Below are 22,701 nucleotides of genomic sequence, written 5' to 3' on the forward strand. Positions count from 1 at the left end.
TAATTACAGGAGGGGAAAAAATTGTTTCTCATGCTTCTGTTTGTTCAAAAGTGCATTTCTTGGACAATAGTTGGAAGCAGTGCAGGGCGAATTGGCCTGCACAGATGAGATTTATGTAGTGCACTGGGGCAGAGGCTTAATGAACCTTTCTGCCACTTTCTTCCAAAACTCATGATAAATGATGAAAGTACTTTGTCTAGCTGGCCAGCTCCCTGAATTCTGATTAACATGAGAATGGTCCTGATACTGGAATAGGGGGCAGTGAAAGCAGCCCCAAAACATCTTGCAGTATCAGTTACCTGCTTTGTATCTTGGCAAATCCAGTACTGTGCTTTTGTTCATTGTTTCCTATTGCTCTTATGAAAAGTAGTATACATAGCTTGGAAAACTTGCTACACCTTTGGGTTGCAATTATGTATTTACTGTCTATTTTCTCTTTTTCTTGCTGTTTTTTTTCTTAGTTCTTTACATCCTGTTAGGCTACTTTTCTTTCTGTAAGAATAGCCACAGTTGAGCTTTTTTCAGTAGGATTTGCTGTCATTAACAAATCCCATTTTCTGCTTTGCTCTTGTAAGTCTATGAATATTTTGACCTCCGTGTTGCTGCTGTATGCCAAAGAGGAAGAAGCTTTTTGGCTGCTGGTTGCTGTGTGTGAACGGATGCTGCCAGATTACTTCAACCACCGAGTGATAGGTGAGCTTGTGTTCATTGTCTTGCAGACTGGGAAGGGGCAGCCATATGGCACAGGGGTAGGGAAAATGCTAAGGGTCAGTTGGGGTCCAGACCCCATGGATAAGGTGCTCCATCTGTTTGTGTGGTATGCAGGGACAGCAGCAGTGGTTGCTCAGATTCCAGCCAGGGTTGGTTTTGGTCTGAAGGGTTTGAACAGCAAGATCTGTAAATATATGCTCAACTTTACAGTTTGTTTTTTTTTCTTTCCTGTTGGTCAGGAGATGGTGACACTTTTGCCTTTCACATAAATATAAGAGCTTGTGGGTTTTGACTGGGAGTGTGCAGTGTTAGAGACTCGAGCTGTTTAAGATGAACCTAGAAAAGATCTGCTTTGTGATCTGAACTGTCTGAATTGCCTGGCTGCTGGAGCAATGCAAGCTTGCATCTACACTAGCCCTTTGTAATGAGGGCTGATACAAGTCCCTCTGCCATGCACTGTGTGTGCTGTGTCTCCTGAATAGTGCCGTTATTTTAAAGATTGTTGTGCAGACTGCATAATGCACAGAAAGAGAGGGGCTGAGCAGTATTTGCTCTTTGCAGTCACTTCCTTCCCTTACAAGAAATGCTTGATAGCTTTTCCCTTTTTAATGCTAACCTTAGACTGTAGCTGCAGCATCTGCTGTTACAGCCTTGCTGTGGCAAAGGGAAGGACCAGGGTCACATGTGAGCATGTGAAGATAGGAGCAAATCCCTGGCAGTAGTGGTTCTAGCTAGAAATGGTCTGGGCACTCTTGTGATGCCTTTGGAGTGGAAAGAGGTATTTGAGAAGATTTCCAGTCTTTTCCTTGAAAGATGGGGTTGTCTTACCTCCCTCCAGACACTGTGTCACCTTGTCACTGAACTGGCAAGAAGGTAAGTTAAAGCTGAGTTATTCCCAAGTTTAGCTGGATGCTTGGCATATTTTGTGGTGCTTTGAATGCCATTGGTATTTTCTGCTAGTGGACTGGGCATTGTACCTGTCCCATTTGTCAGAATTTTTCTTCTTGTCTCCAAACATGACTTTAAACTGCTATTTTGATAACTGACTTCCATGTTTGTCTGTCTCCTTCCTTGATTAAAGGAGAAACTCAGCTTTATCGGTACTCAAGCATTTCTAGGTATCAACAGCATGCTTTGGATTACTCATAACTTTGATACTTGGGTTATTGCCCTTAAGTAACTCTTCCTGCCCAGCCTAATGAGTTGTCTCACCTGGCCAGCCTTGAGTTGTTCTTAATTTGTGCTTTGTATCTTGCCCATCACTTGTCATGGCTATAGCCTACTTTGTTTAAGTGCTGAAAGTTTTGGTTGTCCTGTCTCTCTGTTTTCTGGCCTTTAGCCCAAGGAAAGAGTACTTTCCTTGTCTCTCTACTGCCATGACTCACCACAGTGTGAAGAGCCAGGAGTTCAGCTTGGAAGTTTCCCTGCTCTCCCTGGCTAAGTGGCACTGGTGCAGTTTTGCAGCACGGTTACTTCACTGAGTACTTATTTCTGCAGCTCTGCTTTACCCTAGAATGTAACGTGCCCAAATCCGTGCTACTGATCTTCTCCACCCTGCCCCTCCTCTGGTTCCTGTTGCTTGAGTTAGTGTTCCTGGCTCTGCATATCAGTCAACCTTCTTTTTTGATTTGCAACCAGCTGTTGTCTAAACTTTGTATTGTTTCTTCCTGCATAACACTTCCAAGACCCGATTTTTCCTCTTTGTGCACCCTGCCAATACTGTTGTCCAGATTTTGATCTCTATAACTTTGGTGATCTCTGACCTTGCTACCCATCACTGGCTTTTCCTCTTCAGTGTCAGCCAATAATCTCTACAGTCCAAACAGCTACGAATTAATGACCTTGATTATAATAGGCCTTCTTAGCTTCCTTTTGTCTCAGACCTTTTCTTTATGACTTTTCAAAATCTTCTATTTACTTATGTGTATGTTTATTTAGTTAGTTAGAATTTTTGCTTTCAAAACTTAGGCAATTCAGTCCTACTCAACCTTTTTGCTTTCATGTCCCTCTATCAGCCTTGCCAGCTCTGACCCCTTTCAGAAGCTTTTTCATTATTTCACTGCTTGCAAATGGGAAAAGCCTGCAGGCAGGTCTCCTTCAGGAATTCTCCTCTGTCCTTCTCCTCTCTGCAATGCGTAGAGGAAATTATAGGCAGATAGGTACAAGATAGAAACAAATTGTATATGGGTCAAGAGGGATGGCAAGGGTCAGGCATATCCTATTCTCAATACCATGACTTTTCCATCCCCTGCATAAACCAGCAGGGCATCTTACCTCACTTTACCTGACAGACTGTCAACAACTTGACACTGTAATTCCTGAAACACTGAAAACCTTATTTCATTTCTCTGATTTGCCTTTTCAGTCCTGAAGATGTCATTTATCTTGCATCTAAGATCATATTTTTTCAAATGGATGCCCTGGTATTTTTCTACCTCATTATTATCTCATGCTGTAATACAGATTGATTTGCTCAGATTTCATGTTTTCTGGGAAAAAATGGACAAAAAAGTCCATTTTAATAAGTCTGTTTTACTTTCATCTACAGTGGCAACACTTATTATAAGAAGATCTGTGAAAGATCTGGGCAGTGTTACATGTTCCTCTGGTTTTGCCAGTTCTGTTTCTGAATCTGGAATAATCTATTTATATATGTTTTGCCTATCTGTCTCTGGCTTCCTTCAAACACATCTAAATCCAGCTCCGTTTTTTGGGTCTGTGTTAACTATGGCTATTAAATTGTTTGTGTTAAGCTTATTAAAAAAACCCAAACAAAAATTGCCCTCGGTTGAGTAACTCCAGTCTGTTTTTCACCTTTTCTTCAATCTTACAGGAGGCTTTTTCTTCAAAGCATCATGCTTGATGTGTTTCTCAAAAGCTTTTTGGATGTCCATGGGCTTTTATTTTTGATTTGTGGTGCTGTAATGTTTGTTCAGTCACCAGCAGAAGCTCTTTGTGGCCTGATGTGAAAGATTCTAAGACCGAGAAATGTCATAGCTATTTTTTTCCTGTGATTTGGATACAAAGCCAAAATATGCTGGCTCTCTGCCACAAATTGTCCAGGTTATATTCTGCTTTTGAGCAACAGAAGTTTTGAGTGCTAGGGATATATATGTGTCAGCAATTAAAATTGTGTCCTAATATTAGCAGAATATGGAGTATAAGAAAAATGAAATAACTTGAAAGACAAAAAATTGATAAGGTAGCTGCATTTTGTATTCAGGAATATTTTAACTTGCAGTGTCTTTGGTCAAAGCCCTGATGTGGCAGATTGGTTTGTAGACACTGTCCACTTCATTGAGAAGAAACTATATTGATTCTATAACTGCTGCTGACAAAGCAGAACTGAGGTAGTAGCTAAACCTGAGCCCAGATCTGTTCCTTTTGGAAAGACTGGTTGGGACAGTTAGGAAATCTTTTATCTGGGCACTGCAGAAATCTTTTGTTCTTTATGCTTAGATATGTATGTGTGTAAGTATATATTTGTATCTGTGCATGTACTTTTGTGTAAATATTATTCTTCCCGCTTTGTGTGTGTAGCCATATCTGGACTTCCATCCTATATTTTCTTACTTAGGGCAAAAGCTTTGCTGCCCACTTGCTTGAGTACATACATTGGAGAGGAATGTTTACTGTCTTACTTATACTGCATACATCCCAAGTGGAGCAATGAACTGCTTTAAGATTGCTTTTGCTAGCACTTAATTATTATGTGCTCTTGTAGCCAAGACCAACAGCTGCTGCTGTTGCTATTTCATTGCACCCTGAAGGCACTTAGGAGAATTAACACACTTTTTGCAGAAAGTTGTACAGTAGGGATTAAGGACACGAGCTGGGCTGAGATCCCAGCAGGAAGAAAATGGCATTTTTCATTGTAGATGCTTTTGTATCTCACCAGTTTAAATTTTAAGAAAGTCTTGCAGTTAATAGTTGACAGCAGTAATTATCTTAAAAAATACTTTTTCCTGTGTCTGTCCTGGCTAATACTGTTCCTTTACGACTTGTAGGTGCTCAGGTAGACCAGTCAGTGTTTGAAGAGCTTATAAAAGAGCAACTTCCAGAGCTGGCTGAACATATGAAGGATCTGACAGCCCTAGCTTCCATCTCTCTTTCCTGGTTCCTTACCCTTTTCCTCAGCATCATGCCCCTGGAGAGTGCTGTGAATGTTGTGGACTGCTTCTTCTATGATGGCATCAAAGCAATTTTCCAGCTGGGCTTGGCCATACTGGAAGCCAACGCTGTGGATCTGTGTAACAGCAAGGATGATGGGCAGGCCCTGATGATCCTGAGCAGGTATGGCCACAGAGGAGTGCTCCTTCCCTCACAAGCAGTTCTGCCCTAAAACAAAGGCATTGCTCAGTAGGCACCAGGGCCCCTCTGTGTCACCCTGCTGCTGCTGCTGTTGCAGTGTCTGCCTTAAACAATGGCTTTGTACATCAGACAAATGAGATGTCCTGTGAAATTTCCTGGCACTGCCGAGACGTGCATTGCCTGCGTCAGTGTGCAATATTTACTGCTGCTCTTCGTGCCTTCCCTAGACTGACAGGCTTCCTGCTCCAGACTTCAAGGAGACAGAAGTTTTCTTCCTTGGGCACCATTTAGTCATTTGGCTGGCTTGCTGTTCCTCAGATGAGTAATCACGAAGGCATTTTTGAAAAATTTAGCTTGCCCAAAACTCAATTTATTTCTAAGTCTGAGCCATAAGACTTACTTGCTTATTTGAATTGATAAGAGCACAGTGCAATGTGATCTGTTTTCTTACATATTTCCTCCCTTCAGGTTTTTAGAGCATGTCAAAAATGAGGAAAGCCCTCTGCCACCTATTGGTAATCACCATGCATTCTTCAGTGACGATCAGGAATCCTCTCCAGTGACTGAAATAGCAAACCTGATTCATGACTCGTATGAGGTAAAATAATTACTTCTATCTACTAGTCAGTTAAATTAGAATTTTAAAGAAGAAAGTTAAACTCAGCTTGGATGCTTTGAGAATTAATACACATGTTTACAGATTCCTTGACTGAAGTGCTCTCATGCACAAGACTAGGTATAGTATGAATACCTAGATTAATTAGAGAATGGGTATGCTTTTTCTTCAAGGTCTCACTGCACTTTAAAAGCTGTATTTTCAATTAATACAAGTATCATAAAATAACACAGATAATAAACTTCTGTTCCTCTCCTACAGAAATTTGGAGACCACTCTGTGGAACAGATAGAGCACATGCGCTACAAACACCGGATCCGTGTCCTGCAGAGCCACGAAGATACAACCAAGCAGAATGTGGTGAGCAGGGTGTTATTTTGTCTGAGGTAGCTCAGCATTGCCTCTGGAGACCCACGGGTTTAGTTTTTAAAAAGGTGCCACCAGGTCTTGAAAAATCATGGCTGACTCTGCAAAGAGCTCTTTCCTAGAATGCTGACGGTTTTGCTTAGGCAGCCATGTGCATTATTATAGTTTAGGGTGGCTTTAAAGTGCTGAACAACCACAGGACTGTCCAGGCCAGCACCTTATCTGTGACTGTGGCGCCCTTGGGCGATGCCTGGGGAAGAGTGTGAGGAGAGACAGCGCTATGTGATGCATCCCCAGCTTCTGTGACCTGTAGCTTAGGGACTTCCTGTCTTTGTTTCTAATAGCCCTTGAGGGATTTCTCTTTTCATGGATCTGTCCAACTGGTGAACCTAAAGAAGGGGGAAGCAGCACAAAGGTTTTTTAATAGTGGTTTTCAGCTGTTCCATATAAGTACATCTCATGAGTCTGCCCATGTCAGTGATGTCACTAACATGATTTTCTTTATTTTTAAGCTCCGAGTTGTCATCCCAGATGTTTCAATTCTTCCTGAAGATTTAGAGGAATTGTATGACTTGTTCAAGGTTGGTCTCCCTGAAAAGCAGGGGATGCACCTCATTGAGGCTCCTTTGGGTGTAACTTGGCAGTGCAGCACTGACCTCCCATCCTCTGCCTGGGCTGTACTCCCTGGGTGGGATCTTGCCATTTTGTCCCTTCTGTGGCTGTGCAGTTGTTGAAGAGGAATAGTAATGTACTGATGCTTCTGACAACTGCTCCAGACTTTCTTTCTAATTTTCCGCTTGGAAATAGTCCCTGACAAGTTAGGTTCTGTTAACTTTCACAAGCAAAATAAATCAAATATTATGTAGCTCTGCTCATTTGGAGCTTGGTAGTGCTTTTAAGTCCTGCTCTGTAAATTCTCTTTGAAGGCAGACTCTCTTTTCCATGTGGGAAGAAAACTCAAAACCCTACAACCTTGTGTCCTTGCCATTTGTCCAAATTTTATAATAGGTGGGGTTTTTTTGTTTGTTTGTTTTAACTAAAAGCAGTTTCAGTTCCTTTCTGTTAAGCTGATGTTTGATAAAACTTAAGTTTGGAGACAGGGACATCTAATCTTATACAACTATACTTGATGTAGAAGTCCAAGCTGTAATTATTTCCCTTAACAGACCATTTCTTCTGTGTATTGTTCATAGCCACAAATACTGAGAATATGTCTGTGGTATGTTGTTAGTGTTACACAGCTTTGTCGCCAAGAGCAGCTGTATCCTGCCTCCATTAGTGGTTGTAAGATGATGCTGCTGGGGCTTGTTCTTCAGTGCATCCCTCCTGTTCCTCACTGCTGGTTTTGATCTTTGACTAGCTCACACTCCCCTACTTTCATATTCTGGTGGTGGTTCCTTTTTTGTTATTTCCCTTGCTCTCCCAGGGACAGCTTGCTTTGTTGGGACTCTTTGTTTTGCCTGTCCCTAACAGAATACTAATGGTACAGTATCCAAATGGAGAGGTCTGAGAGGGAATAAATGAGCAGGTCAAATCTACCCTTATTCCATATTTTTTGTGACCCTCTGTACCTTTGGCTTCTAAGGGACATCCTGGGTCAGATGTGGTTAAACAGAGTTTCAGTAGCCCACAGTGAATTTTCTTTCAAGAATCTGCCCAGTCTCCCTTCATGTTTATTAATTATCTGTTAGAAATCGTGAGAGTGGCTGGCTGCTCTGATGAAAGATTTGCTTTTTCACACAGGAATGGTCTTGGTATCACTATGACACCTTGCACAGAGCGAATTTTGAGCATGTTACAGCGTAGTTTGACGTGAATGCCTTTTTCTGCTGGTCGTGCTCTCTGCTGCTGCCCCCTGCAACAACTGCTCTCGTGTCTCCGATTTCTCCTAGAGAGAACATTTAATCAGGTGCTACTGGGAAAGCAGGAGCGCGGTGTCGGAGCGCCACGACCCCAGCAGGCCGTACGCCGAGCAGTACCGCATCGACGCCCAGCAGTTCGCCAGCCTCTACCGCCTGCTCTCGCCCTGGACCTGCGGGGAGCACACCGAGCTCCTCGCCCACAGGACCTTCCGCCTCCTGGATGAGAACATGGACCGGCTCATCGAGTTCAAGGGGCTCGCCACCTGCTTGGGTATCGGCTCACTGCAGGCTGGGCTGGGGAGCAGAGCAGGGGGTGGCACGTGGGGGAGATGGGTGTTAAAATGCCACATAACTGCCAGAGAGGATGGTTCCTAGGGCATGTCATTACCATTATCAGTGACCTTTACTCATTTTTTTGTTTCAATCACCTGAATTTGATTTAAAAGACAGCCTAAAGGACATGATTGAATGCTGTGTAATATTTGATTTCTCAGACAATAGTAATTTTGTTGACAATCTTGTATGAGTTAAGAATTAAACTTGGGTCTGCACAGAATGCTAGGAAATCCTCTCTACCCAGTTGTTGCTCTGAGCTCTGAAATCTCAGTGTACCTTTTTAAAACTGCTTCTTGAAGACTTAACCCTGCACAGCTGACTGCTGCCTGCCTTGCATGTTGACAGCAAGCAGAACAAAAAAAATCTGGGCAGCAGTGACTGAGTGCAGTGCTAAGGTTGGTTTTGAGGCCACCAGCTGTCCTAATAGTTGAGACTGCCTGTCCAAAATCTGGCTGAAGAGAAAGTGGCAGATCTCAACTGTTGTCTGACCCCAAGTGGAAAAAACTGAAATTAAAAGCTTCAGTAAAAATCAATGATTTCATATTCTTTCCACTTCCAATTTTTAGAATTTTTAATGTGAATACTAAGGCACCCTGTATTCTCTTTTTATTTGATTCTTAGAGGGATACAATTTTAATTATTTTTATTTAATTTTAAAGTTCTCCACAGTATTGAGTTAATTTGAAAGTTCAGAATCTAATTTTTACTGGTCATTGAAAATTTGAATTACATTACATATGAAACAGTCACCTCCTTCAGGCTTACTCTGTAGAACAGCAGTAAGGGCTGAAGGAGAGAAATACTAAGAATATGATGACCCCAGCATTATCTGTCTCTCCTCTCTCACATTTCTGCAAATCTGTGGCAGCAAGCAGCCTTTACTACATTCTCTGTCGTTCTCCCTGATACTTTCAAATGATGCTGAAGCTCCATAGGGTTAAGTGCTCCCAGTCTATTTCACAAGAACAAAGACCAAAACAGATGGCTGTCACCTGCTGTTCCTCATTGACAGGCACAACCTGAAGTTATACACTGGCCATATGTTTATTGTCCATATAAACAGTTATCCTTTGGGCACAGAGAGATGCCAGGTTTATTTTAAACTGTGGAAGTAAATGCTCTGGTTCACTTCCTTCTTGTTCTTTATTTTCCTTGCAGATGTTATGTATAATGGAGAAATGAATGAAAAGATAAAGTTACTATATAAGCTGCATATCCCACCAGGTAAGAAATCTGAAAGGAAATGAATACCTCAGTTTCCCCAAAAAATCTCTTGCTTCTGGGGAAAAGCTGCTTAATGAAGAACTCCATCTTGCTTTCTTCCAACTGGGAGCAATTTGTAGTTACACTCACTGTATTTTACAAATTACTCCATTAATTACAAATGGAACCTTTTTGGATGAAATGTATAGATTACAGTGTCAAAGCTCACACATCTGTTGCATTCAGAGATCTTTTGCAGCTAATTATATGGCTGCATACTTACTTCCAGACAAAATACAAGCTGAAATAATGTTTTTGAATGGCTTGTACTACATATACAGTAGAGATCTCCTTGTATGTATCTTAATCCAGTTTTGATTAGGTGACAAAATTCTGTGGTAGCTCCTCTGTGCAAAGTTTTTAATTAAATGTGCAGGTCATGGCAAGCTTCCAATTGCAGCACTAGTCTAACAGGAACATCGTTTTACAGTGTGATTTAATGAAGTAACTAAAGTGTTTACAAAACATCCTTGCACGATTACTTCGCTTTCTTCAAGTATGTAAATTTTAGAAACAGAAATAATCATCATGCCAAATTCAAAGGATTAAATTTGTCACATTTCTTGGATAGCTCTCACAGAAAATGAACGAGACAGCCAGTCACCGTTAAAGAATCCTTTGCTATCAACATCAAGACCACTGGTCATTGGAAAATCAAACGGTATGTCCAGAATGGTTCTCTAATGTGAGTGCATGGGATAACCAACTTTCCACCTGTGATCCCTACCATGTTATCTCTGCTCTCTGGGGTTTATTTTGAAATGTAAATTTACTCCAGTGACTTGAAAATTAATTCTCCTTTTTATGTCTGCTCCAATAAAGGTGATGCAGTAGATTACCAAAAGCAATTGAAGCAGATGCTGAAGGATCTAGCCAAAGAAAAGGATACTAAAACCGAAAAGGAATTGCCAAAAATGAGCCAGGTGTGTACCTTTTAAAGAAGTGCTTTTCAAGAAGTGCACTCAAAATGAAATTATTGAATTCAACAGTTTGGTGCTCTCTCATGAAGGGCAACTTCAGCCTGAACATGGATTCAGGCATTGAGGATTGGGCTCCTCTCTGGTCCAGGGAGCAGGTGCTTAAAAACTTTCACTTCCAAAAACTACCTTCCTAGCAGTTCCCTCTGCTCAGATTGGCTGGTGAACAGAACTTCAGATTAACCCTCACCTGCAGCAGAACACACAAGCAAACAGGCTTATGCAGGCTGCAAGGCCTCCTCCTCCTAAGCCAAAAAATTCCCAAGAATGCACATTTTTGTTCTGTGTTCCCATACCTCCTCTGCACCAAACCAGTAACTTTTTAGTCCACCACACCTGGAACTTGTCTTGTCTTAGCCAAACGCTGACTAGAACTGCAGGGAAACAGCTGAAGGCTGTCACAATCTTACCATCTGTTTTCTAATGCCAGTAGCTTTCTGTGTTGTTGGCATGAGGAAAGCAACTGGAGGGTAAAGGGCCCCATATTAATAAAACAAATGTACAGATATGCAAAGAAAGAGAAACCTGCTCCCAAAATCCCTTCTGTGCTTGTGTTACTAAATGAAGTTTTAAATGGGTGGGATGTACCTAGCCTGGCAGCTCTGCAGGGGCTCACAATCTCAAAAAGGCATCATTTCACTGAGGGCTCACAACTTTCGTAGCAGGATATATGGAGACATACATCCTGTCTAGCCTGATAAATCAGCCATGATGGGTGAGCAAGGGAGAGACAGAAAGGATCTGTGCAGGGAAGATCTCTGAATTGTTTTAGAAGAGCTGGGAAAGGGGAGAGAAACAGCAGAAGGGAAGTTTGCCTGCAGGCCTGTGGATGGCTACTTTGGTTGTAACCCATTCTCTGCAGCAGCCACTAGTAAGGGATTATACCTTGCTTTGTATCTCACTTGCCCTCAGATCATATGGCAGGTCCCAATTTCCTTCATCAGGGCATCAAAACTTCACTGCCCTCTTCCCTTTCTGATTTCAGCACAGGGTTTCCTAGCAGCACCACTGTGGGTTGAAATCCCTTCACTAACATTTTTTAGAAGCAGTCAGGAGTTAAAAAAGAACATATAAATGTACACAGCATTCCACCTGGCTTTGCACTACCATGCCCCACCTGCCTCCTGCAGTGATCCTTAGCATGACTGTTCGTGACTTTGATGCTGGTTTTTCATCCTTTACAGAAGGAGTTCATTCAGTTCTGCAAAACGCTGTATAGCATGTTTCATGAAGATCCAGAGGAGAACGATTTGTATCAAGCCATTGCCACTGTGACCACGCTGTTACTTCAGATTGGAGAAGTAGGACAAAGGAGCATCAGCCTGGGGAGTGGATCAGACGAGTTCACCGAGGACTTACAGCCTGAGGCCTCTGCTTCAGACCAGGATGCTGTTTTTACTGACACTGTGAAGACCCCTCACAAAGACTCTCAACCTTCACCTGTGACTGAGGGGGACTGGACTGTCTCTTTTGAACATATTTTAGCCTCTCTCTTGACTGAACAATCATTAGTTAACTTCTTTGAAAAACCCTTAGAACTGAAACCAAAGCTTGAGAATGCAAAGCTAAATCAGTACAGTCTCAGAACAAATGGAATGAGCTGCCAGTCACGGCATGAACATGCAAAACCAAGCACGCAGTAGCAGCAAACATGTCAAAAATGAAATGCACTGAAATTATGCCAAAGGACATAGTGTAAAAGGCTTTCAGTTAGCACTGGACTTCTGGTATCCAATTTGTTGGTCTGTGGTTTTCAGTTTAAGAGCTTTAAAAGCTAAAAGGGTGTGTAGGTTTGTTTTGTACCATTGACTTATGATGTTCTTGTTTTGAATGTAAAAGGAAACACCTGTCTACAGTGTGAAGACACTGAAGCCCTCTTCCACGCTGGGAGAGCAGAGGCTGGCTCTAGTTGTCTTTTTTTTTTTAGGCAGGGGAAAACACTTCTGATCTGCTGTCCAGAGTTTGTTTTGGTTGTCTTTTTTTGCACTAATACCGAAAACTGTTTCAATGCTGGTAATTGAAACTATTTTAATATATTTGATTGTATTCCAATTTTTATGTCTTGCTGAAATGTTAAGTGTACATGGACTGTGCTTCTCATGTTGGTCTGTGAAAACATGCACTTTTCAATAAACTCTTTTTGTACAAGACTGGCACTGACAGTATTTTCTGGTTTAGGGAAGCCAAGTGCCTTTAGTCCCTACTGCTTTAAACAAATACCCTGAGGTAGCATGATCACAATTATTTCCACTAATCAAAACCCTTGTTTCTGTGTTGCACACAGAGCTGCTTTGGGAGAAGCCTACTGAGTCTGCCTAAGAGGCCAGTGGGGCACATCATCCACATGAGATTACATAACATGAAATATTGATCTATCAGTTTTGGTTGTGTTTTTCTTGTTTTATTTTTAAACAAACTTGACCTTAACTTAAAATAACTGTGTAAAGGCTCTTTAATACCCAGAACAAAACAAACCCACCATGACTCTGCCACCCACAAAGAACATTTGAATCTCCTCCTTATTCCATTCACATGTAAGTCTAGTGTATCTTTAATTAAGAAAATTACACCATTATGTTCAAATTCAAAGAAAGCAAGTAGTACCTGTTCAACTCAATGCTTCACAGTTGAGAGCTTGAAGAGACTGGACAATAAAAACAACTTAAGAATGTATTTTAACTTTTTATTGTAATGAAAATCAGTTTAATTTTCATCCACATTGACTGTCTGTAGACCTGCAAAACAAGACATTTTGTCACCACCTGTTATATATATATATATATATGGAACTCTTCCCAAGAAAGTACACCTACAGTTTCAAGGCTAGTCTGCTGATCTACTTCTGGAAGAGCAAACTATATAGACAAGTATTTCTCCAAATATTAAAACAAAAACTTAGTTGCATTACAGAATTGATTTTTCTCAGATGACAAGCAGAGAGGGCTTAACCTGCCTGAGCTTTTGACATCAGATGGGAAAACATGGGAGAACAAACCCTACAACTACCCTAGCGACCATGGCCCGTGTCTTTCAGTCTCTCAAAATCTACATGATCATTTCACTTCCTTTTAATGTGGATTAGGAGCCCTGTTCTTTACAGCAGAGCTAGGTTAAGCCAGTGGTTTGACTCTTGCAGTATGCTTTTCATCTGAATTTTGCACTGCAGGAGGAGCTGTCCTGCTTTGCTTCTTGTTCAGAAAAACATGGCATGGGAGATGCAGGAACCTTCCTTACCTTTGAATGTTGTGACTGGTACATAGGTAACCAGAGTATACAGCTTGTTGGGTGAATCCTCATCCTCATTGCGCTTTCTGGACAAACGCACACGGATGCGGTAAGGAACATTCCTAAAATGAAGATGGCAGATTAATTTGCAGTGAAGTATGTATTGGAACCCATGAATCCATGGAAAGTTCTTTCTCAGCATCATACCAAGAGCAAAACCTTGTACCGTAAGAGACTGTACAATTTGGCTTAGAGAAGGTTTTTGTTTGTTTTGCTTGGTTTTATTAAAGTTAGCAGGTAAGATTTAACTGAGCCTTGAGTAAGGTGAATTCATAATCCAGTAGGAGCATGAAGTCAGAAGTGCATCATCAGTCCACTACTGCGGAAATACACCATGAAGATTGTCAAGTGAACATGATCAGCAAGCAGCTGTTGCTAACAAGCATTTCTTACTACAATATAAAGCAGAGAGGAAAAACCCCAACAATCTACCCTGAAAAGCCCAAGGGCCTTCATCAGAAGTCAACAGTATTGCCTATCTTTATGCCAGAAGTTGTGGAAATTCTAGCAAGCATCAAGCCTGAAACAAGGTCTTATGGGTACAAAACTGATGATCATTTCTTCCTCACAAAGCACATGGAATCATAACTAAATTGTTTAATGATTTTGTTTGTAATAAGCAAATCACAGCTCAGTGCCCTCACCTAATAATGCCCAAAATATGCTGTTGAGGGGAAACGCAAATTTTTTTTTCCATACAACCCACCATCTCAAACTCAAGATTTCAGGAAACTCCTGCTCAGAGTACTTTGCTCCACAGAATATGTGAAGGAACCTCCTCCTCCCTGCTGCAACAGCCCTTTTAAGAACATCAGGTGGACATTGATTTAGACACCGGAACTGGCTTTGCTTTACTCCCTTCCTGTCAAAGTCAAAAGCATTTTTCACTATTTTATGTGGATCACTGACTATCATACCAGCCAACATGGTGATTTTAGCCTCTGCTGATCCTTCCAGAGGAAGATACTTTACTTTGCTTACATTATGTATTCTAACTAGTAAAAACAGCAGACTCACACTGGAAAGACAGATGTGGCGATTCCTTGCTCCACAGACTGCACTTGTACCAGCTAATACCAGTTAATAAGGAAGTCTTGGTTAGCAGCCTCACTACAAAGCTCTGGAGTTATGTATGCTGTCTCCTGGTTCCACTGCTGCTTCACTCCCTATGAACTGGGCAATTTAAAAGGACAGAAAACCCCAGCCTGCAAGACCCAGTAACTCAGTCTCATCCTCCAGCTCTGCTTTTGAAGGAAGGGTCAACCACACAACGCCAGGCAAAGCATTCTATGTAAGTCATATTCCAGACTTAGGGATCTAATTCCCAGAAGACATGGTTTAAACCATTTGCATCTCTCAAAGCATCAATCCAGATCAGTTAACCTTTTATTACAGTTTAAGAAGTCCCACTCCCCACAGGAGTTCTTTTGGACCATCTTTATGCACGTTGAATCAGCTGCCTTTCTAGCAGTGATTTAACAGACATCGTAGTTTTTGGTCCCCAAACTACTTACTTATTTGTACTTGCAAGAAAAGATTAATGGCCCTGTTGAAAATACACCTGTGCAGCATTTGTTCAGCATGCCTCAAAACCTAATCCTGTTCAGATACACTATACAAATTCCACTAGCCTGGGATTGTGGTATCACTAAAATGTCATGTTTATAAAAACTGCTGCAACAGGGATCAAGGTACTACAAGGTACTAACTGGGGTATTACGATACCCCAATCCTTTCTCTTTCCTGCCCTCTACTCCCAAACCTGCATTCCTTCTTTCCTTTGCTCTATTCTTATTAAAAGGAGAAGGAAATTCTTTCAATACCAGTTTACCAAAGCTTTGTTACAAATATGCCAGGACAGCTGATCAGAACACAGGGGTGACAAACCCACCTTATTCCTTTAGCCCAGACTGCTTTGTTCAATCTGGTATCAATGCGAACGTCAGGAGTGCCCATCTCCTTCATCGCAAATTTACGGATTTCCTTGAGAGCGCGTGGTGCTCGCTTCTTGAAGCCCCTGGGACAAACACAAGAGCCATTTCTTTAACTTCAGGACACTGTCAGCACTAGACACTTGTTCCATGTGTTCTCCAAACATACAACCCCCCAAAGCATTGTGCTTAACAGCTGCACCAGCCGGACTAGAACTTCACCCTGGCAGGCAGATGCTAACTTTAATAGAAACCATTTATACTTAGGTAGAATAATTTCAGTAAAATTTTGCAACTACAAGATCTCCTGGATTTTAAGCCTTCGTTTTAGTGTCAACATATCTGAATATCTCACTAACACTGAAGTGTCACCAGCACTCTGAATAAAAGCCCTATGAACAAAGCAGTGCAGCAATAGTAACATAAACATGACAGAACTGTATCAGTATTGAAATAAACAGCAGAAGAATAAAACTGATGCTATCTGAATATCAGCTTTTGCTGAACAGTACTTGATGGTTATTTTCTTTCTTGCTATCAGGACTGCACCACCATCAGAACTGGTTTTTTTCCCCAGTATAGCCTGGTCTCATGCCCATTATGGCCAGACCCTGCAGGACGGGGCATCCACAGCAGAAGTAAGAGCTGCACCACGAGTTTTGCCATATCTATTATACCCACGCTCTGACACGGGGCTGTGCCAGTAGTGCCTGAGGTCCCACAGTGTCCAGAGGTCCCATATTCAGTTATATTATGTGCATATTGCTGTCGATACTTTGTGCTAGAAATGGGAAGTGGGTACTTGATCGCAAGTGAGACAAGCATTAAATAAAAAGCATTTAACACTCGCCTATCATGCCCAAAAAGAAAGGTGGACAGCAGGATCATGAGCATTAAAACAGAAAGATGTGCCAATCAACAGGTAAGGCCAGAACATTTTACTGCCGTTTAAAGAGTACCACTGCCTCCCATTCTCAGCCACGGTTTTGCAGTGCTCCACTGCCTCATTTCTCTCCTATTCCATGTTAGCTTTAGCCACTGCACCAATTGTCTGGATTTGGATGGTGTCATCCAGGTGCTTGCAGGCATACACAGAATGCAACGGCATTGCAGTTTCCTCTGAAGCACTTCTCCACTACACAGTTTCATGAGGTTCAACATCTGGTCAATTAAAACTCTTAAAACTACTCTTGCTTACACACAACAAATATCCTTTAACCCAGATCATATCCCAATCTACACCTCATACAATTTTGTGATAAACATGAAGCCAATAATTTAATTTCTGAAACTTTCTCAGAGGGCATTTGCTTGGGAAAGAATGACAACCAGTGCACAGAAGTAACTCGATCTAACTTTAAGTCCCAGAACACTCACAATCACAGAAACGGGCTTATTCCTGAAAGCCACAAGCCAAGTCTGGGGCTGCACAGGTACAGAGCTGCTGCCTCGGGACACAACCGAGGCACAAGGGACCACAAACACAATGCTCTAAGGACAGTCCTTCTCTGCTCTTTAAAACCTACTGAATCCATTACCAAATGCCACTTCACAGACGGCAAATTTCGCTGAAAAAAACTTACACGCCATGGATTCGCTTGTGAATGTTGATGGTGTATTCCCGAGTTACTACTTCGTTGATGGCAGAGCGCCCCTTCTTCTTCTCGCCGCCTTTCTTTGCGGGAGCCATCTCAGCGACGCTGAAAGGCACCACGTACACATCAAACGCAGATCTCGGGCCTTCCCCGTCCCCCTCTCTCCCGCCGTCCCCAGCCCATTACAAACCGCACAATTCCCACATTCAGAAACTTAAACCCAAGCCTCCGTAAGCCCCGGGGTCGCACCAGTCGCAGGCTTCACGTAGCAACTTCCCAGGATCACAGATGCTTTACTTGCGTCTCCCTGAGAAGGGCAGGAAGCACATCCGAGACTCTTCGACCATCTCGCATTAACATGGGCCTCCTGGCCAGCCCCAAGCCCCGTCCCTCTGCAAAGCGACCCAGGAGCTCAGCTCAGCCCGCCCCGGAATGAACACGACGGGGCCAGACACGCTCCTCCAAGGGGCATCAGCACGGGCCGTATCCCCGTTCCATGAGTCCCGCAGGCCTCCCCGGGCCTGGGGAGGGCAGGAGAGTAGCCCCATTCCCGCCGAACGCGGACGCGCCAGTAGATCCCAGCCGGTGCCCTCCCTGCCCGGCCGCCCCCCATGCCGGGCCGGGCCGCGTTCCCGCCGCGCCGCGGGGTCGGCGGGGCCGATGGAGGCGGATTCCGCGGGACCAGCCCCGGCCCACACTCACCCTGCCCGGGCACCGGCCGGAAAGGACCGCGCGGGGCACGCTGGGAAACAGGAGCGCTTCCGGGATGAGGCTGGGAAGCGACTGCGCCGGCGGCAGGAGGGGCTGGCCTGGGGGCGGTGTCAGTGTGTGCCCGGACCGAGGTGTTCACTGGGGCCGTGTCAGTGTGTGCCCGGACCGAGGTGTTCACTGGGGCGGTGTCAGTGTGTGCCCGGACCGAGGTGTTCACTGGGGCCGTGTCAGTGTGTGCCCGGACCGAGGTGTTCACTGGGGCCGTGTGTGTGTGTGCCCGGACCGAGGTGTTCACTGGGGCCGTGTCAGTGTGTGCCCGGACCGAGGTGTTCACTGGGGCCGTGTCTGGGTGTGCCCGGACCGAGGTGTTCACTGGGGCCGTGTCAGTGTGTGCCCGGACCGAGGTGTTCACTGGGGCCGTGTCAGTGTGTGCCCGGACCGAGGTGTTCACTGGGGCCGTGTCTGGGTGTGCCCGGACCGCGGATGTTCGGTGCCCGCCCACCCGCTTCCTCTTTAGGGTCTGTCCGTTTTCCTTGGGGTGGTGTGTGACGAAGTCAGCTTGGCGCAGTGGTGCTTCCAGCAAGCATTTTGCCTCTTGCAGATCTGGAGCTCTTGTTCCCGAGACGGAACCGAGGCATCCCGGCGTGGGGCAGTAGCCTGCTGTAATCACCCCGCATGCCCGGAAAACGGACCCGAGCTGAGGGATTATGTTGGAACAAGCTGGGTTTTGGCTATAATGAACTAGAACGGCCCAGCTCTGTCAGGAGGACTGGCGTTGCTTTGTGTGTATAACAGAGAACAAGGACAATAATCCCAAACCAGAATGTGTGTATGGGGAAGAACATGAAAAACTAGGTCTTGACATAAATCTGCTCTTGTGAGCTGTCTGTATCCTTTCCAGTGTATTAAACTAGCTCAGAAGAAGGCAATCCCATGCTATTTACAGCATCTCCTTGTTAACAGCTTACAGTGCCACTGGTTTTAGAAAGTTAAGTGTTTGCACCAAGGCTGAGTTTGGTTTGGACGTACCACTGACAATTGGGAGAGATGTGGGTTTATAATCCCAGAGAGTAGAACGAATTCTTACAGGTTATTTCCCTTCCTGTGTCTTCTGTCATAGCAGCTGAGATCCGTCAGCTGCTGCTTCCACAGGTATTTCCTTGGAGGTGCTCATGTTTCTTCATCACCTCTTCCTGCATGAACTTTGGGTTTATGGATTTGTCCCCTCCTTTTCCAGGAGTGACTGGGATTTATGAAGTTAGCCTCTGGTTTAGCCACCTGGTCTTTGCTTAGGTTTGTCTATAATTAATGGAAAGAGGGAGGTTCCTTCAGACAGTAAGTGAAACTTTCACATCTAGCTTTCTAATCTTCATCTGGTGGGGTCACTCTTGCTTCACTGAATGCAAGAATTCAAAGGGATGAGCAGGCTAATTCACCCTAGTAACTAAAGTTAGCAGTAAAAACATTTTTCTTAGAGACCCAATACTTGATTCCCTCATCCTCTCTCACTGAGGGATTGTATGGACTGAAATACACATACACCCATCAGCTCTACCACCCAGTCTTAAAGCTGAAGCATCAGGGTAATAATTTTGTCAATGGATTTTCTTTAGGAGATTTCTAGCTTTTTCAGAACTCAGAGCAAATAAGGCTTTTTCATTTCCTTGAAAGCTTATTTCCACTATTTCCATCTCCTAGCCCAGTTACCTCTGTTGTTCCCCTATGGCACAGAAACCAGCACACGTGGGCCCAGCTGATGTGATCCTTGGTACTCAAGGGAGGGAAGGCCATGTGTGCACTTTGTTGAGCCTAACGCTGGCTTCAGTGGCTGCAAGCTGCCCTGAGGGCCATCCCCTTTTAGTCTTACTGAGGGGAATGAAGACATTCCTGTGCTATTACCCACCTCAATCTGTGCTGGATGTTCTCCCTGTCTGTAGAGGGAAAGCAAACCTGTACCTTGGCTGCTCCATCCTGTAGTCAATATTAATTTAATGTGAAAAGGAGTCTGCACAAGGATGCTAAAGTGGAAACCAGACTGTCTACAGGGTGACTATTCCAGAAGAGATGTGCTCCAAAACTCAGGACAGCAGTGTCTTAAAACACTGAAGCTGGACATGGGTCAAAGCCCTGGCATATGCTGAGTCAAACTGTTCTTTAATTCATCTGTTTTGTGCTAATATAAAACTCTTTGGTTGGAAGTACAAAGCTGCTTGAGGCCTTTAAAGATGCTTAAAGTTTTAAAGGTACTTCAAACAAGCTGCCTTCACTTGCAGTTATTTCACTTCCTGAGCTTTCATTCTCAGTATCTATGCCATGATAAAAACTACAAGGGATAATACTTGGTTTTGCTAACTGGGTGCCGAACACCATTCAAGTCTGTGGCTAGGAATAAAAGTCTGAAGTGAATCACATAGTTCAACAGTCACAGGAAAATGTGTGCAAGTCCTGCAATAAAGCCTTTTGGCTATTTTATTTTATTCTACAAATAAAGACAACTGTCCATCATTAAATGGAAAAAAATAATAGTTTGAGTTGTATATAGCATGAAACAGTAGTTCCCTTCACAAAAACATTTCTAATTCATTAGTTTATTACAAAATACCCACTCACAAAAAAGCACAAGCACAATCTTTATACTTGTGAAATGAGTTGATATTTCATATACAAAATAATTTCCACATAATTCCATATAATTTTATTTTATATAGAAATAGGTCATTATTACAACAGCTGTACAATACACTACTTTTTATTTAATAATTACATAAAATCTTTCTTAGAAACATATCAACGGAAAACATACAAAAAAAGCGAAAAGTGCATTTTCTTTTTTTTTTTCCCCTCCAAAGGAAAATTTAATCCTAAATGTTATAATGAAAGAGATATGTAATAGTCTGCAGCATCCCGAGTCAGTGGGCCAAAACACAGTGCATATTTCTCAAAGACTTGGAGTGGGTGAGTTTAGGTTGAAGAAGGATTGATGTTGCACTACTGGAGAGTTGCATGACTATGCTTACAATTTGAGTTCTCCTTTGCAATCACAATTCCTGTAGGAAACAGTCCAGTGTGGTTGTGGGTTTGATTTTTTGGTTGGTTGGTTTTTAGTGATGAAGAACAGTTAGGGTAAGCTGCATAATACTTTTCAGATTCTAAATCAAGGGTTATGAGCTGTAGACCATTTTCACCAATGGCTGGGTTTTTTCCTCCATTGGATGTGCTAATTTGGCCACAAGAATAAAGAAACAAACTTCTCTTTACAGAAAGTGCCTAGGTTTTGTCATCTGTGCAGTTGTGCAAAATAATAACAATAATCATAATAAAAATAATCTCTTGTTCTCTCCTCGATAGACCTTTGACGCAGTGCTTTTCATACACAAAAGAAGAACTGAAACAGTGAAGGCCAAGTACCTCATAAGTCTGTCGACAGTCTTCTGGAATTGCCAGATGGCTTCCAGAGGGACACACTGGGATTGAATGCCTCTTCCCATGCTCCCAGTGGTGATGGAGGCCCCACAGGATAGTGCTCCTCTTTATTTTGCTCTGTCAGTATATCCTGTGCTCACGACACAGCGCAAACTGAAGCCAGCGTGCCGTGAGTGCACTGTCTGTGGCAGTCTGCACTGGGCGTACTTCTGTCACAAAGCTTGGAAAGAAATGCTTGTGCAAAAGCCAGAACAGTAAGTACAAAGTCATTCTCTTCTGCCCCATGTGCCCATTGGTTAAAGCTAATCGTGCATTGGTTGTGCTGGTGGGACTCTATCGCAGAGGCTGTGGTAAATTTGATGATTCTGATAAACTGTTCCTTCTCCTTGATGTTAGTTGTTGCTGTTGCTGCTGCTGCTGCTGCTGCTGCTGTGTCTGATGATACCCCATATTTCCTTGCTGTGGTGAGTAAGATGGCAGGAGCAAAGAATCAGGTTGTTCATTGTGCAAAGAACTTGGTGTTTGCACCTACAGATAAAAGTAAAATTTATCGTGGTGTTTGATTCTTTCACGCGTTAATGCTCTTTGTCCTCAGGTTACAGGATGCTTAAAAATTACTACTGGTTTGCTGGCTTTTATTTCTGGAGCTGTTTGGCATGAGGTTAGCTTAACTAATACTAGAAGGAACGGACATAAATTGCAACAAAGAACATTCCAATTAGGCATTGAGAAGGTTTTCTCATAGGAATGCACTGCCTGGGATTTGCAGGTTATCCTGAAAAACCTTGGGAATCGCATGGCTGAACATGTCAGAAATGACACGGATGCATGGCAGAAATGAAACGGACCCTAATGTGCCTCATACTGCCCCTTCTAGCCCTTCCTTTTCCTGAGCTTACAGCTGGGTGTGACTTTGCCGTGTTGATGTGAATTTTTCAGATGCTTTATTGGAAACAGTATCTGCCAGAATTTTTTCATTGATTCTCGGCTATGATAAGGATTTCATTTCAGTAACAAGAGTTTAAATCATTTGAAGTTGGTTATACTCTTTCAGAGGTGCCAGTGGATATGTGACCAGGCTTTACAGACTCAGTTCAGCTCCTACTGAACTATTACAGACACCTCATTTTCCCCCTTTACTCTAGCATGTGTTGAATTAGGTCAAAAAATAAGTATTTTTACATCTTCAAATCACCTGGTTCTTCCAGGCAACGTGGTCCACTGTATCTTCTTTGCCTTGTAGAGTTGAGAAAATATGTTAGTTTCCTGAAGGGATCCAGATATCTGATCCAGATCTATTTTATGTTGATGCTG

The 22,701-nt window shown here is 43.0% G+C and overlaps 3 protein-coding genes across 8 annotated transcripts in view; 1 reads left to right on the top strand and 2 right to left on the bottom strand.

Annotated features, from left to right (window-relative positions):
- Window positions 1-12,592, top strand: part of TBC1D8 (TBC1 domain family member 8) — a 49,177-nt gene extending 36,585 nt beyond the window's left edge. For all 4 annotated transcript variants that reach the window (XM_014249320.2, XM_088051083.1, XM_088051082.1 and 1 more), the window contains exons 11-20: window positions 576-693; window positions 4,719-5,004; window positions 5,491-5,620; window positions 5,900-5,998; window positions 6,517-6,585; window positions 7,897-8,137; window positions 9,361-9,426; window positions 10,037-10,126; window positions 10,288-10,388; window positions 11,627-12,592. In XM_014249320.2, the coding sequence (XP_014104795.1) occupies window positions 576-693; window positions 4,719-5,004; window positions 5,491-5,620; window positions 5,900-5,998; window positions 6,517-6,585; window positions 7,897-8,137; window positions 9,361-9,426; window positions 10,037-10,126; window positions 10,288-10,388; window positions 11,627-12,085 (1,659 nt within the window). In that variant the 3' untranslated portion in view covers window positions 12,086-12,592. The remainder of the gene's footprint in view (window positions 1-575; window positions 694-4,718; window positions 5,005-5,490; window positions 5,621-5,899; window positions 5,999-6,516; window positions 6,586-7,896; window positions 8,138-9,360; window positions 9,427-10,036; window positions 10,127-10,287; window positions 10,389-11,626) is intronic.
- Window positions 12,593-13,111: 519 nt separating this feature from the next.
- RPL31 (ribosomal protein L31) lies at window positions 13,112-18,033 on the bottom strand. 2 transcript variants are annotated; one of them, XM_005516539.3, is made up of 5 exons: window positions 17,956-18,033; window positions 17,242-17,358; window positions 15,619-15,744; window positions 13,677-13,789; window positions 13,112-13,177 (listed from the first exon to the last, which is right to left on the bottom strand). In XM_005516539.3, exons 2-5 carry the CDS (start codon window positions 17,346-17,348, stop codon window positions 13,146-13,148), a joined length of 378 nt encoding a protein of 125 aa, XP_005516596.1. In that variant the 5' UTR covers window positions 17,349-17,358; window positions 17,956-18,033; the 3' UTR covers window positions 13,112-13,145. The 2 variants fall into 2 exon arrangements, with proteins under 2 accessions (XP_005516596.1, XP_005516597.1); XM_005516540.3 differs by lacking the exon at window positions 17,956-18,033 and adding an exon at window positions 17,503-17,627.
- Window positions 18,034-20,527: 2,494 nt separating this feature from the next.
- Window positions 20,528-22,701, bottom strand: part of NPAS2 (neuronal PAS domain protein 2) — a 103,894-nt gene continuing 101,720 nt past the window's right edge. For both annotated transcript variants that reach the window (XM_014250399.2, XM_088051739.1), the window contains one exon: window positions 20,528-21,915. In XM_014250399.2, the coding sequence (XP_014105874.2) occupies window positions 21,721-21,915 (195 nt within the window). In that variant the 3' untranslated portion in view covers window positions 20,528-21,720. The remainder of the gene's footprint in view (window positions 21,916-22,701) is intronic.

This window comes from Pseudopodoces humilis, chromosome 2 (assembly GCF_049639895.1).
Source record: "Pseudopodoces humilis isolate 2021_Gansu_Grassland_sample_001 chromosome 2, ASM4963989v1, whole genome shotgun sequence".
NCBI classification, from domain to species: domain Eukaryota; kingdom Metazoa; phylum Chordata; class Aves; order Passeriformes; family Paridae; genus Pseudopodoces; species Pseudopodoces humilis.

Bases quoted from the DNA above. Each gene is read 5' to 3' on its own strand.
- RPL31 (XM_005516539.3), bottom strand. From the start codon at position 17,348: ATGGCTCCCGCAAAGAAAGGCGGCGAGAAGAAGAAGGGGCGCTCTGCC. The intron at 13,790-15,618 runs GTGGGTTTGTCA...TCTTCATTTTAG, and splicing joins GTCTGGGCTAAAGGAATAAG to GAATGTTCCTTACCGCATCC. The intron at 13,178-13,676 runs GTAAGGAAGGTT...CTTGTTTTGCAG, and splicing joins ACCAGTCACAACATTCAAAG to GTCTACAGACAGTCAATGTG.